Source organism: Zootermopsis nevadensis, unplaced genomic scaffold (genome assembly GCF_977971745.1).
Source record: "Zootermopsis nevadensis isolate Lab colony 2312 unplaced genomic scaffold, Znev_1.0 Znev_ptg000017l, whole genome shotgun sequence".
In the NCBI taxonomy this organism is placed as follows: domain Eukaryota; kingdom Metazoa; phylum Arthropoda; class Insecta; order Blattodea; family Termopsidae; genus Zootermopsis; species Zootermopsis nevadensis.
Genome location: NW_028259149.1, coordinates 7512362 through 7527085, shown reverse-complemented (window position 1 = coordinate 7527085; position 14724 = coordinate 7512362). Strand labels below are relative to the sequence as shown.

The 14724-nt window shown below is 37.9% G+C and overlaps 1 protein-coding gene and 1 long non-coding RNA gene across 2 annotated transcripts; both read left to right on the top strand.

Moving 5' to 3' along the window:
* Nucleotides 1-26: 26 nt before the first annotated feature.
* LOC147873645 (uncharacterized) lies at nt 27-4507 on the top strand. Its single transcript, XR_015535478.1, has 3 exons — nt 27-401; nt 2187-2603; nt 3882-4507. It is a non-coding gene; the product is annotated as an uncharacterized LOC147873645 (long non-coding RNA).
* A 3426-nt stretch (nt 4508-7933) lies between these two features.
* LOC110834069 (15-hydroxyprostaglandin dehydrogenase [NAD(+)]) lies at nt 7934-13482 on the top strand. The gene is made up of 7 exons (XM_022072857.2): nt 7934-8066; nt 8656-8759; nt 8878-9004; nt 9231-9337; nt 10044-10217; nt 11636-11790; nt 12800-13482. The coding sequence occupies exons 2-7, from the start codon at nt 8667-8669 to the stop codon at nt 12930-12932; spliced, it is 789 nt and encodes a 262-aa protein (XP_021928549.1). The 5' UTR covers nt 7934-8066; nt 8656-8666; the 3' UTR covers nt 12933-13482.
* The last annotated feature ends 1242 nt before the right edge of the window (nt 13483-14724 follow it).

Genomic DNA, 14724 nt, shown 5'->3' with positions numbered 1-14724 from the left:
GAAAAATGTGTAAGAACCATATCAACAAATCGACAACAATGTGTAAATATGGACCGACAACAATGGTCAGCTTGCGTGCATTGTTATGTTACCTAGGAAACGTCATCTGTTTACTCGGCATTGTTGTGTTACATTAAAGCCGTCAACAATCCACTTTCGTAACAAGATGGATGACATTGAAGATAACATTACATTACATTACTTTACATTAAATTACATTACATTACAGAGACGTAAATATAATTTAAATACAGAGACGTATTTATGTCAAATTCTCCGGAACCGTGGTTCCACTGTAACTTTTTGTGACATCACTAGGAATGCATGGCCCATGCCTTTCAAATGGGAATGTAACTAGGAATACATTACCTATGCAGTTCTCTGGACAGTTTCACTTGGAGGTAAGGTCTTTGTATTTATCTGTGTCTTTCTGGGGACACTCCTGATATTAATACTGTATTAAATTTAGCTTTGGTGAAACTAACTGAAAAGGTTCCATAATTATAAGGACCATTTTGCACCTGAAATGCTATTAGTTCTACCATTAATTTACTAGGCAAAGTGAAGTATTCATATCACAAAGATGGGGTGGGTTGGTAGCATGTGGCTAGCTGTCCCCAAGTGTCCTCTCAATGACATTGGCTCCTGAAGGTATGATGTCTTGTCTTGACTCAACTGTTCTAAAGTAACCAACACAAAGGTGGGTGACACATAGAAAGAGATACAAATTGTGATGCCCTTGCTAATAATTCTTTGTACACTTCTAATGCTTCAGCAGTACATTCACATAGTATACTATAAAAACAGCATTTCCATGTAACTCAAACATCGCTACTGCGTTAGTGTACAGCAAGTGACTAAGGCTGATTGGCTCACGTGGACATGTTGCAGTATGTGTTTGACACTCAGCTGCAGTCATTTGCTTCACATTTTTGCATGGCAAGTCTCAAGTGCAGTGACCAGCTACTTTCTTAAGTAATAAAATGAATTTAAAACCAGATTTAAGGTGCCATCAGGGTTCCAACGCTCTGTTAATCTCTTCATACTTGAGCAAGACAATTACATGCAGGAACATCCCACCCATCTCTCTTTGGTTTTTCACTTAGCTTGACAATTAAGCTTAAGAAATTAAATTAATAAAAGCCAAAATTGACTTTGGTAATGGATGCTGAACTGGAGTATGGTATAATACAAAATCTGTGTTTCTGCATAGTAGTATACTGAATGCTGTTCCACAGCTTCTGACGGAGAACTGTGATCTTCAATATGCTCTACATTTCCAATGGATTTTTTCTACTATATCTTAATGCTTGTATTTTATTGGAATTATGTTCTTTTTCTTAAATTCAGTTCATGGATTTGCTACAGATATCATACTAAAGTACTGTCCTGTCATGAGAAAATCCAATCCAATTCAGAACTCCAAATTTTATCTTCCATTACATGTCATTAGTTAGAGACCCTACAGCACCAATAGCATAATTAGTTTTGGTATTATTTTGCACACCAAATGAGCTATATTAAATTAATATTATTGCTGTGTGTGGGAATCCAGAAACTGTTAACACTTAACATTATGAAAATGTATGATGTAGTTACAATATTTTTTTTCATGCCATGAAAATTGGTTTCAGATAAAAATTATTTTATGGGTATCCCAAGGCTGTGTTTTCATAAGGTTATAAGGAAAGTTTCCTTCTACAATTAATTAGAAACATGCAAAAAGAATGGAAAACAACAAATACCAAAACAGTTTATAGCACATAAGTTTAGGGGGAAGATAAGTTCATGAAATCAATGAAGAGCTGGCATGCCTAATAACTGACGGGATAATTCCTTCCACAATGGGTGACTTTGAAAATGAATACATAAATTTGGAAGTTAGATAACCTTTACAGGCAGGTAAAAAAGTTACAAAATTTGTAAAATAAATGTTACCTGTAATTTAAAGTTTTAAGCAGTATACTTGTATTAATAGCTTTCACAGAGGAGATAGCAGCATGTGGACACACTCATATATTATTACATAACAAATAACTATAAAACATATTGAATTTAATGTAAAAGTGAATTATGTTAAACACAAAATGATACTTACTTTGATACTTTGACGACCCGTTCTTCAAGTGCCTGAGCACTGCAGGTCCCAACTTTTTCGTTGGCTTTGATCTATGGACATTTCTTAGGACTCCTTGGATGAGGGATCGGTCCGTCGCAAGGCCTCTACCTGTACACAGGACAGCACAACACAGAAAACTGCGGACAGACATCCATGGCTTGAGTAGGATTTGAACTCACGGTCCCAGTGACCAAGCGGCACAAGGTCCACGCCTCAGACCGCGCGGCCACTGTGACCCCTAAACACAAAATAATGTAATAAAAATTAGATTACTTTCCTTCTATTTGTTCTTTCTACTCCTTCCACCCATTGCAAACATTATTGAACTGCATATGACATCTCTTGAATACACTGTATTCTAACATCTAAGTTGCCTAACATGTAATGTATGGATCTACATAACAAATTACACACAACAAACAAAAGTTCATTCTGAAACTGGTGTTTCAGCATTTCAAGAACCAGAAGACCGGCACATAACTGTGTATGTATTGAAATACAGAAAATATTCTAAGAATGCATTCATAAAAGAAATAGTCAAATCAGCTTCAACTACAACAATCTACTTTAAGTATTAAGCATTAGTTATTAAGTATTAGTTGGGGACCCGTAAAAGGGTACCGGAAAATGTATAAATATTGTTAAACTGGAAAAAGAAGAAGTATTAAGCTTGGTGTAAATGCTGTTAACAGAACATTTCTGACCAGTGAAACAGCAATTAGTGGCCTTGAGGACTGGGCTCACATTATACAGTACAAATAACAGTCTACAAATCTAATTATTACTAGCATACATGTCTGTTGCCCTCAGTGGACTAGTGGTTAGCGTGCTTGCCACTGGACCCAAGGTTCGCAGGTTGAAACCCAGCCGAGGTCAATGGATTTTTAAGGGGTGATAAATATCCGTAGCACAACTTCCTTCGGAGGGAAAGTAAAGCATTTGTAAGCAAAATTCAGCAGCCATTTCTCAACCAAGTCTCCTCATTCACTGCTAGATGGTTCTAGCAGTCAAATCAGGATTGAATAGAAATTTTGCAGAGTCAGTGGGGTGGCCACTCATTACTCACAAATGCACACTTTAAAGACTAGAAAACCTCAGAAAAAGGAGGTGGCAAAGACCCACAACTGGGTTGTAGAGCCAAGGAAGAACAAGAACCTAAACATGTTTAGTTAAAATAAGAGATTTATAAACTTTACGTATTATTGAAATCAAATAGATGCCATAATTACCCAACAACGAAATGAAGTATATCTATCCTCCAAAGATCTGACTGAACCTAAGATTTTGCATTCTTTCCCTCATCACTCAGCCAGTGATACCGTTAAATAATTTAGGAAAGGATGAATAATAATTAACTAACATTCAATAAGAATTATTTAACCACTAAAAGGAAAAAGAAGAAGAAGAAGAACTAACTTTGAGAAAAAACACATGGCACTATTAGTTACATGGGCCTAAATTGCAAACATTTATGAGACCTTTCTCAAATCAAACACTGTTTATGTATTTTACTGTTAAGACACAAATGTTATACCTTTCAGAAAGAAAATAGTATTACAACAGTAACATCAGTTCAAAATTATCATATATAATTTACATAATAATAAATTCTACCATAGCCAATCATGACCTTTCTTACGAATACTAACCTCTGTTATGAAACCCCTTGAAAATGGTAACAAATTCTCACAAACAAGATACTTACCAGAGAGATAGAAGAGCTTGTCATAACATATCACTGACTGGCCCAATTCTTCAACAGAGTTTGCACTGTCAACAGTGTCTTTGAAGCATCCTCAGGAACCTGATACAGCCTCATCACATGACTCTCCCATGGACATATGACAACTGGGTGTGTATTGACAAAAATATTTCAAAGAAACAGCTCGGTCAAATAAATGGTGTAGAACGCAGCTGACGCTGTGCAGGGAGCAGTCTGAAATAACAAGAAACCATGTGTAAAGCTTAATAAACCATTTCTGGTATTCTTCATGGGGCATCCAGTTTTCTTTCTTAACCGTAGACGTCAAGTTTCAGAGTTAATCAGTTCAAGTGGGTAATCAAATAAGAGGAGGCAGCATGCAGATTGTCCCTAATGGCAGGAACTGCTGCTGTCACGCAATCAGAGTAACTTTCAATATGGTATCAATCCCCAATGTTGGAATAATCATCATAATACAGAGCTCTTTCATTTACTACTATCCTATTTTCATGTAATTCGTATTGTTCTATTATTTTTGTGTATTTCTTGTAATTCTTAGCATCAAATACTATAGTCCCATCTATTTTATACAGACTCCTTGACAGAAAATAGCGCCTATAATGGTACAATAAAATGGTGTACTTTGTGCATGTCTGTAAAATAATATTCACATAAATAAATGGATTAATTATGCTTTAATAAAGATCAAATTCTACTCAAGTAATTTAGAACACTGACAAATAATGAAATAAAGAACAAACAGATCCTAGTCTTACTATTATTATTTATAAATAAAGAACAAGAATTTGTAGGGAACGCACTTGGCAATTGCATTACGAGCTATAGTTAAAATGTACAAAAACTGAATGTTTGAAACGTTTTAACTGCATTAAATTCAGTGTTCATGACAAACATTACAGTACCATTGTGTGATGGAATGCAATAGCTCAGTCGTAAAGCAATTGTCTGTAACAAAGCGGTCTGAGTTCCAGTCCATGTGCAGACACTGATTTTCTCCCACAAAGAGAACTCCTTTCCAATTTAATTACCAGAAGACAGAACTAGATCCAGTTTCCGAAACGTGTTTGGATGAAAGCAAGACGACACATAATGCCTATAATAACATGATATAATCATATTTATTGCAGACAGCTTGTTTGTTAAGCAAATGAACATATATCTAGTGGAAAAGATTATAAAATAGGTCACAGCTCAACATAAATCCTGTGTTAAATATGTTGCTAGGGTCAGTGAAAATATAAAATAACCCATGCCCAACACTACGACAGATTGCATAACCGAATATTTCAACAGAAGGGGGAATAATCAAATTTATATCACAATAATTATCTGCTGTGTATGTGCCAATGAATTTATTTCAATATAAATCCAATTTCAAGCCGATTTAATCAGTGTGCGTGGGTGGAGTTAATGCCCTCAATTTTTGACCCAGTCGGCCGGGGCATTTTTACGAGCCTTACTAACAGAGGAATCGGTAGCGGAGAAGGTTGTTTTTGGCTTTTTTAGAACTCTTGGTTTCATCAAATCTGAAAACTCGCAACGTCAATGGTTAGAAATTTGTATAGCTATCAGACGCTGTCACCAAAATCATGACACAAAAATATTTTTTTCGGAAAATCTAATTTCAGTAAAAAGATACTTTAGACAAAAGCTGCTGCTCAAGCTGCACAATTTTCAGTATTAATTCGGGATTAAAACAAGAAAAGAGAAATTGTATGGAGCTGAGTCCTGAACTCTGCACAGACAAGAGGCGAGACAAATACAGTAGCTGAATACGAACTGATCGATACAAAATACAACACAGACATTGGAATATTTATTCTCCGCACAAAATTTAATGAATACCGAACAAATTGATCATAACACGAAGTAGAATGTGTTAAGAAGGAACGTACAGTGCTGCTCCAGGGGAACAAGACCGCCGGGCTATCCGACCAAGAGAACGGCCAGTTCGAAAATTACATCGAATGAAGCAGGAACAGGCCAACAGACTTGACAAAAGTAGATGATAATACTGATAATGTTAAACACGAAATTGTACCTAAATCCAAAGGTGAAGGTCACGCCTCATTGGGCTGTTATATAAGCCGAAACTGAGATGATCTGTCAAGAAACAGGACTACAGTTTTTTTCTTCTATCTGATGTCCTTGAGAAGCAATAAATAATTGGATGAAAGAGTTTATTCAAGATGACGTAAATTCTATGAGGGCTTAACCCTGGGATATCGTCCTGAAATACGAGCAGTGTGAAGTGTTTGTGCAAACATTTTAAATTATGGTTCATCAGGTTGGGCGTTGCCCCTGTGGCTGCCATCGACATCAAAAACACTCTCGTTATTTAGGTAGGAAAAACCGATCATGTGAAAAATTAACTCACCAATAAACGAACAAATTAACATTTAAATAAGTGAACGCAGCTTGCAACGTAAGGAAACGTAAGCTGTCACTGAATCGGGGACAGTATTTTACTGTTCGACTGATATTTAAAAGTTTTAGCCACTCACGATGATCAATGTCTGAACTGTGAGATGAGTCAGTACCAAGGATAATAAAATAACGCTCAGAAAAGTGTAAATTAGCTCATTCCTACAAATACAACCACAGTATCTGTCGGAAATGAGTGACACAGACAAGACACAATTCACGGTTTTCAGTAGCCTGAGGGCAAGTGTAGCATGATCAAAGTGAAATAAATATGTTATTTTTAACCTATTATATGGATACTTTGACCTGTTCCAATTCAGAATTCATCTTCAAAGAATGAGTTCTTTTAAACATTGGGTACAACACCGAACCCACCCCAGACAGGGCGACCAACATGATCGGATTTGTTGTTAAGAAGGGTCTTTTTTTCACGGCGACTTCTTTGAAAATATATTTCCCACTGCGCAGATTAATTTAAAGATAAAGTTAATGCACTTGCTCAATACAGTTTGTATTCACTAATCCGTCATTCATTGGAAGTACCTCCTCTCTTTGCTGACAGTTACCACCTTCCTGCTTTCCATATTAAGTTTCTTCTAAGGCCGATTATTTGAGACCTATCCATCAACATTCTGACAGCTTCATAACCCAAGAACAGTCAAATCTACAAACAAGTTTACAAAAGGCAGTAAGTAGAACAGTCTTTACAAGGTCGCTGTCTATATGCAGTAAGGAACATTGGGTCTAGTGAAATGGTGTTAATAAAATTTAATATTGATTAAATGCGTAGATTAACTTCATGATGAGGACCTTCATAATTTATATTCTTCTAGAAATATTCCGTCTATTAGGGAAATTAAGCAAACGAGGACAAGACGGACACAAATCGTATAATTAAAACTTAAAATAAAGATAACACTTGAAAAACCTAGGCATAAATGAGGTAATATTAAAATGGATCTGAAAGAAATACGATAAGAGGGCGTGGATTGGATTCAGGCTGCTATGAATAAATTAGCCTTCAGGTTCCACACACACACACACGCACACGCACACACACACACACACAAAATACCAGCTGACGACTTTCAACTTCTCAGAGAAATTCAGCTCCCTGGAGTTTGTTGTGTTCCCTCCAGCCTTCCAGAGTAAAAACGCCCGTAAGAACAACACTGTAAAAGAGTGGTTCTGCTTTTGGATTACACTAACATTCACGCCACATCACGGAGGTCGTTGTTGCATTAATGCGATTCGAGACCACTGTTGCACCTTGGGACACTCTAGTACAAATACGATTCCAACAGCGGGATTTAAGGCCGTACTGTAGCGAGAACGAGACAGACAGACAGACAGACCGACAAAGACGGGTCCATAACGTGTTTTTCGCTCACGCCAGAGCGTGAAGGACACCAGACATTCGGTTTGTGGTGTGTTAGAACTCGGGCCTTCTAGACGCCGTTGTTGAGTATCCAAGGTTTATTGCATGATGTCATAACATGGCAGTCTAATGCACGATGAGAATAAGAAATTCCCTTTCAACTGAATTCTAAGTAGGCTATACAGCAGCTACTCTGCTTTAAAGGTTGGCCTGATTAATCTTCGTGTCAAGGTTGTAAAAGTCATGTAAACATTATTGATATCCCGTATCAGTTTCTGTTTTGACAGGATTGTTTTCTTCGTACGCAGCATCTGTGTGACGACACAGTCTGAATTCGATCCTATAAAGACTGCCACTTCCCAGTCCGCAACCGTACTACATTCTCCGACAGGTCTCAAGGAACACACGACAGGCAACACCAGGTAAAGCACTCAAAACTGCACATCACATCATTCTCAGATATATTTAGATGTTACTTGTATTTAATTGAGACACTTTGAATTCAACAGCAACTCATACATGAAAGGCCGCCATTGTTAATATTTGCATTCCGGTATTTTCTCGGTTGTAAGATCCTTCATTTAGTAGCAGGTTTTCGGAAAAGGAACTGAAGTCTCCCGATAGGTTTGCGTAGAAATCATTAAAATGTATCGTTATTTACATTGACTGCCACAGTATCTACATGTCGGACAACTCAATTTTTCCAATTTTCCTACGTGTCAGTTCACGGCATCAATACACGCGAAGTTCCGCGTACTACATTGTAAGATAAAGAGTCATTTTCACTTCTTGGTATATTTAACGAACCCATTAATCTAAAGAAATTTCAAGGTTATGCTGTAAACGATAAATCTGCTTCTCGAAGTTTCATAAAAACCTACTACAAATAAGCACCCTTAAGACCCAAGCAAAGATGGGAGGATAATTTAAACCAGGCCCAGACCCGGGCCCGTGCAGACTTCTACCAAGAGCCACAGGTGTTTACCGTTTTCAATTAAATCCGTATTTCAGAAACGTGAAGAATGGACATCAAGGGGAAGACTGCCCTGGTTACCGGCGCCGCTACTGGTATCGGCCTGGAGTACGTCAAGGAGCTCCTTAGGAATGGTGCGCAGGTGAGCCACACGGCCGTCACAGCACACGGGTCTGCCCGCAAGCTAGTGGCGTAAGCGAAGCGCAGTTTGGTCGCGGGTACTGAGACTCATTAATTATATCTGGAACTTGTTATTGCAGAATGTGGCTGTCCTCGATTTTGACGCTCGAAAGGGAGAAAATGCTGTCAAGGAACTGAAGAAAGAGTACGGATCAGGCCGAGTTATATTCATCAAGACTGACGTCACAAATGCAACCGAACTGGAAGGTAATGTTGTAATTATATGAATGCTAGGTCCTATCAGTCCTACTTACATGAATCTATTGTCACGTCAAGTGAAACGTCATTCTCTCTATGCATGTATATATGCATGTACACAAATACACATGTATATACAGGCCTGCGTTCTATATATAATTTCTGCTGACCTTACAATAGACAGCAGAACTTAAATGCCAGTATGTGTCATGACTTCTTGTTACGCATGTTGCAGAGGGATTCAAGAAAACGTACGAAACGTTTAAGGCTTTGGACATCGTCATTAACAACGCCGGTATTCTGGACGATGGCAGATGGGAACTTGAGATAGCCATCAACGTAGTAAGTATCCGGCAACACACAGACTTAATACTAACAAGACCTGACGTCACTTTCTGCTATTGTCCTAGGACGAGCACATGCATAAAAGTTAGTTTCATTTTCTGTAAATAAGCTTATTAACATGAAGATCACACCTGCCCGTCTGATACTATGCATTTTTATAACAGCTTCTGTACTTGTGATGAAATCTTAATAGAAATCGGAACAAAGGACAAGCTACAACAGCTCACGTGGTCTCCATATTTTGCAATTCTTCCGCCATACCGGCAAGATAGCTTAATATGAAATCTGAGACTCGTAAATCACTTAATTCCTCTTGGAACTACAATTTTGTTTAAAAGTGAAAAGAAACTGAATATATGTAAGCGCAGTACCTCCAAACAGATCCTTTAAGTTTAAAACATAAGGTGTTTAGTCTAGGACTAGCCGAATGTCTCCGTTCTCATTCAGTTTATTCTATGGAAAAAAGTGCCCATGAAGGCATGCCTTACCTGTCTGACATCTACAAGGATTTCGACAATAAAGTGTCATCATCTGAAACGTCTGTCAATTTATGCCAAACTACATGGCGAAACATCCCAGAAGACAGCCACCTTCGAAATATGCACTAATTACATCCTCAACATATTATTCATTGCTCACAGATAACAAAGATTTGGTTCGCGGACCAGAGGTCCCCATGAGCTGTATAGTTTGCTTGTTCCAGAATGCCGTTGTGCGGGGCACATTACTAGGGTTCCAGTACATGGGGAAGGACAAAGGGGGCAAAGGTGGCATAGTGGTCAACATAGCGTCTATCTTAGGCCTGGCAGCAATTGCAGGCTGTCCCGTTTACACCGCCACAAAGCACGCAGTTGTCGGCATCACCCGTTCTTTAGGCGTAAGTATATCTAAAAACAATGGATAATTGACACTTGAGTTCAAAGAATTTACGAGTCTCTTTTCAGACACAGACCTTCGGCCATAGCTTATGATCTTCGAACTCCTATTCTGTCACACTTTTATCATATTCAGATAAAGTAATCATGCTGTAAATACTGTCTTTTGCGCGGGTATAAAATTTGGCCTCTCTCCCCGAAGAAATGACGCAGTTTGACCGCGTTTGAGGAGAACAAGGAACCTAACAACGAGGACGCAACTGTAGATTGAAGAAAACCATATCCTGAAGAGCTTTATATTTGTATTCTTCGCCAAATATTACTAGGGCGACAAAGTCAAGGAAATTGGAATGGGCAGGACATAGACCACTTGCGAAACACATTAGAAATACACACAATATTTTGGTCGACAACTCCTTCGGGAGACGTAGTCCTAGAGGAATTCGATGTGAGGATATGGATTGGAATCAAGTGGTTCAGGATACTGCGCAATTGCGGGCTCTTGTGAACACAGTAATGAACCTTCACGTTCCTTAAAGGTGTGAGGGTACTTACAGACCAGCTAAGCGACCATCATATACTCAAGATGTACTCTGTTCCATGGAGTTATCTGCTTTACAATATTGATTTCTGAAGAACGGTTGTGAGTGACAACATATGATTGCACCTTATGTTAGCGGCAACTTCTCCGACGTTACTGTAAAGCGGGCGAGTGTACTCAGAGGTCTACAGGCGGATCACAAACAGACGTTAGTTGAGAAGAGACGATTAGGTGAATAGAAGGTTAAATGTTAGTTTAATGGAACGTCTCTTGAGATTTTCATAGTATGTCTAATAAAGGCTTCCTTTCCTTTCTGTACATAATACAAGTCCATTTATTCACAGAATACAAAATATATATAAATGTAGAAAATATTAGGAAATAACAAAGAAAGATTGAAGTTTCAACTGAATTTGTAATTTTTGTTAATTTCGGACAAATTTGTGGCATAATATGGCGAATTCTTGTAAAGTTAACCTTCTGCCCCTTAAATGCATAAAATTTGCAACATAAACACAGTTATTGTTTTTCATGTCCTTAATTATTATCTACAAGCAATCGGAAGAACATGAATATATTTATTATGCTCCGACTAAGATAAATCACTAAGCGTCTATTTGATACTCGAACCGAGCACTTCCTGAATACAATTCAAATGCATTTCCGCTCAAACTAACTCGCTCAGACAGTAATATTATCTTGAAAGTAAGTACGAGATTATGTTTTAACCGCTGACATAAGCACTGGAAGCTTCACGCTATTAGATCATTATTTGATTGTCTGTAAACCTTTCGTAAGCTACTGACTAAACAATAAATTTGAGGAAATGTTACAAGTTGTCATGGAATTACTGTGAGCTTTTGCGTGGGGCTCTTTCAGTTGCCTTATCACTTCGACCGAACCGGAGTGAGGGTGGTGGCTATATGCCCGGGAGTCACCGACACAAACCTCATTTCTGAGGCTCATAAGCGCCAGTTGTCGGGAGAGTGGGGGCGAGAATGCGGCAGGGAGGTTGATGAACTTCCTAAACAAAGGTGAGTACCTCGAGATACTTCCACTGACTGAAGGAATGACAGCTATCGTTGAGTTGCAACAAAGTTGACTGTCTTTAATACTGTTGTCCCGAACCTCCGAAGTTCCATCAGCATGCAGGATAGCTTTAAGTTGTGGAACATATTTTTACGTAATTTAAATGTCATTTAATAACGTTTTAACTACAAAGGCTGTACAGAGTGTTTCGAAGCTCTAGTGAAATAATTGAGAAAAATATAAGGGAAATATTTTGGACCGGAATATGTTTTTTCATATTCGCCACCGTTTCCGAGTTACGACGTTCTTATGGTGTATATCTTTCATTATTGTGATTACAGATATTTACAAAACGGCAACAATTCATCTTCATGTCAGCTTATGTCGTTGTTTGCAAAGAAAGAAAGAAAGTGCTTCCCATAAGGGTTTTTTCAATTATCGATTCAGAGTATATTTTTGAATACTTTTCTGCCCGTGTGGTGGGGACTAGTCAGAATTGCTACAGGTACAACTGTCCCGAGTCTGATAATTGCGTTTAGACTGAAGTGCGGAGACCCGTCAAACGATAACAAAAATACAGAGTGACATCAACGTAAAAATTTCACTCGGAAATGGCGAAGAATAAAAAGACGTACTTACGTTTTCTGATCCAAATTATCTTTCTACCGACTTCCTTAAGCACTGTACAAGAGCCCTGAATCACCTTGCCTTATTTCGAAATATATGGAAAGATATAATGCATTGAGTGTAGACGAGAAAATGCTATCAAATGAGGCAGTTACGGCTTATTTTAATATACTATCTCGACTTTCGCCTGGACAAACTGAGAAATACGAAGCAAAATCTCAGTAAGGTTGGGAGGTATCTGGTTCGATATTCGAAACGGGTATCTCCCAAATACAAATCATCTTCAATGTCAATCGATAGATCACTGCTTCCTACATCCCTACTTTCACGATAAGCCGTGGTCTTCAGGGTTACAGACCAGTGAGAAATGCATTATTTTGTTCGCAGACCTGAGCATGTGGCCAAGGAAATGATGCGCTTGATTAAAAAGGGAGGCAGCGGGTCGCTCTGGGTATGTGAAGGTGGACAGCCAGCGTACGAAATTCATATCCCGGATCGGCAAACTTTGAAGGTCGAGTAGCCTCAACGACGCAACATCGACATTTAGCTGGAAAAGCGAATACGCATAAAGTATATTCTGAGATGGTTGTTTCTGTACATCGTATTGTGAGAAATGGCAATTACATCATGTGAAAATACCTTTAATTATAACAGAAAGTACATCATATCTTCCATAAGAATTTTACACAAAAATTATTCTTGCCGTATGTGCATCAGGCTTGTCACACGTAGTACATGCAGAATCGGAACGCATACTTGCACGGCATTTATATCAAATTATGACATATGTATCGGTGTTTGTTGTTAACCATGTTCAAGAGTAAACATAAGGTATTTTGGTGTTTACTGGAGGGGCTGAACGTTAATGTTAACCGTGCTAGCCCGAAAAATTCCGATCATATGGGATGTTCTGATGAATCATAAATGGGTATATGGCACAAGGAATTAGACTGGAAATCTATTTACGTTTATCACCAACTTGCTTAAATACCAGAGTTATTCTTAAAATAATGAATCATATAATTACTTATTGCTTGTTCCTTATATCTTAAATATATGTAATGCCTGTAGCTGTGTGTATTATATCATTACCCTACGCACGCCTACAACGAACTTCATAAGCAACGAAGAGAATACTAAGACATTTCAACCTCTTAAATTACACACGGAATTTAGTGCACTGCGAGAAAACTACCCTATTCGTAGACCAGGTTTTACTTAAAATAAACTGCACTCACATAATAAAATTACATATTTCTTATATCACATATCTTTAATAAGTTCTTACTTAGTGCAAGCGACGTGATATTGTAACCTCGTGAGTGGCACAAAGGCTACATTATTAGCTCACTGCAAGGAAAACGTTTAATAAATGCGAGAATGCATGTTCTACTATTTTTTATACTTAGTTATGCATGTTTCCTAAACTCTGCTCGGCTAGATGGCCCAACATTAAATGACGGGCCTGTCTAATCAGGTTCTTCATTTTCGTCTGGCAGACAGTCTCCTAAAGCACATAGACATAATCTCTACATCATAATGAACAGTGTACAAAGAATATCCAAGCATCATAAAAATTCATTAACATGCATATTTGCTCGTTTCTCAGCATTGTTTTGTCGCACGTTCATACAGGCCCTACGATAAGCAGATATCCTGCTCAAGGAAACCTGTGAAATATCTAAGGACTCATAATTACAGAATCTGTTTGAAATCGGAACATGCCATTGCCAAGGACCAAGACGGAAGGAAAGCAGAATTCTTACAAACAAATCTATTTTATCTCTGGAGAGGAATAGGTAGATTAAATTGAGCAAAGTCCAACGAACTGGTACGAATGTTAGATTGTGAATTTTGTTTGCTTTATGGCTCGAGCAAAAGGAAACGTACAGTCACCATGATTCAGGCAGAATTATGACAATGAAACTGCACTCAGTTCTTAGAATTTTGTTCCTCAGCTTAGAGGCAGTACCTCAAATTAGGCCACGACCACTTCCTCCCACACCCTTTCCAATTAATTACTCGCTGTCATCCACTCATCTGCCGCTATATATTCTGGATACTGATAGCTTCGTTAAATAAAAAAATAAAAAAAACCAAACAAAGAGAGCAACCTCATATAACGTTTTATGCTTTACCTAGAAATTATACTTCCCTATTATATTTAAAAATATGCTTCTGAAAATTGGGCAAAATAACTTGAGAATATTTATTTTACTCAGCGATTATATGTCAAAGTAAATGTTTAATTTTAAAACAAGATTAGAGGTCATTCAAATCAAATTATCGTCGTTCTTGGGTGTTGTCCTACG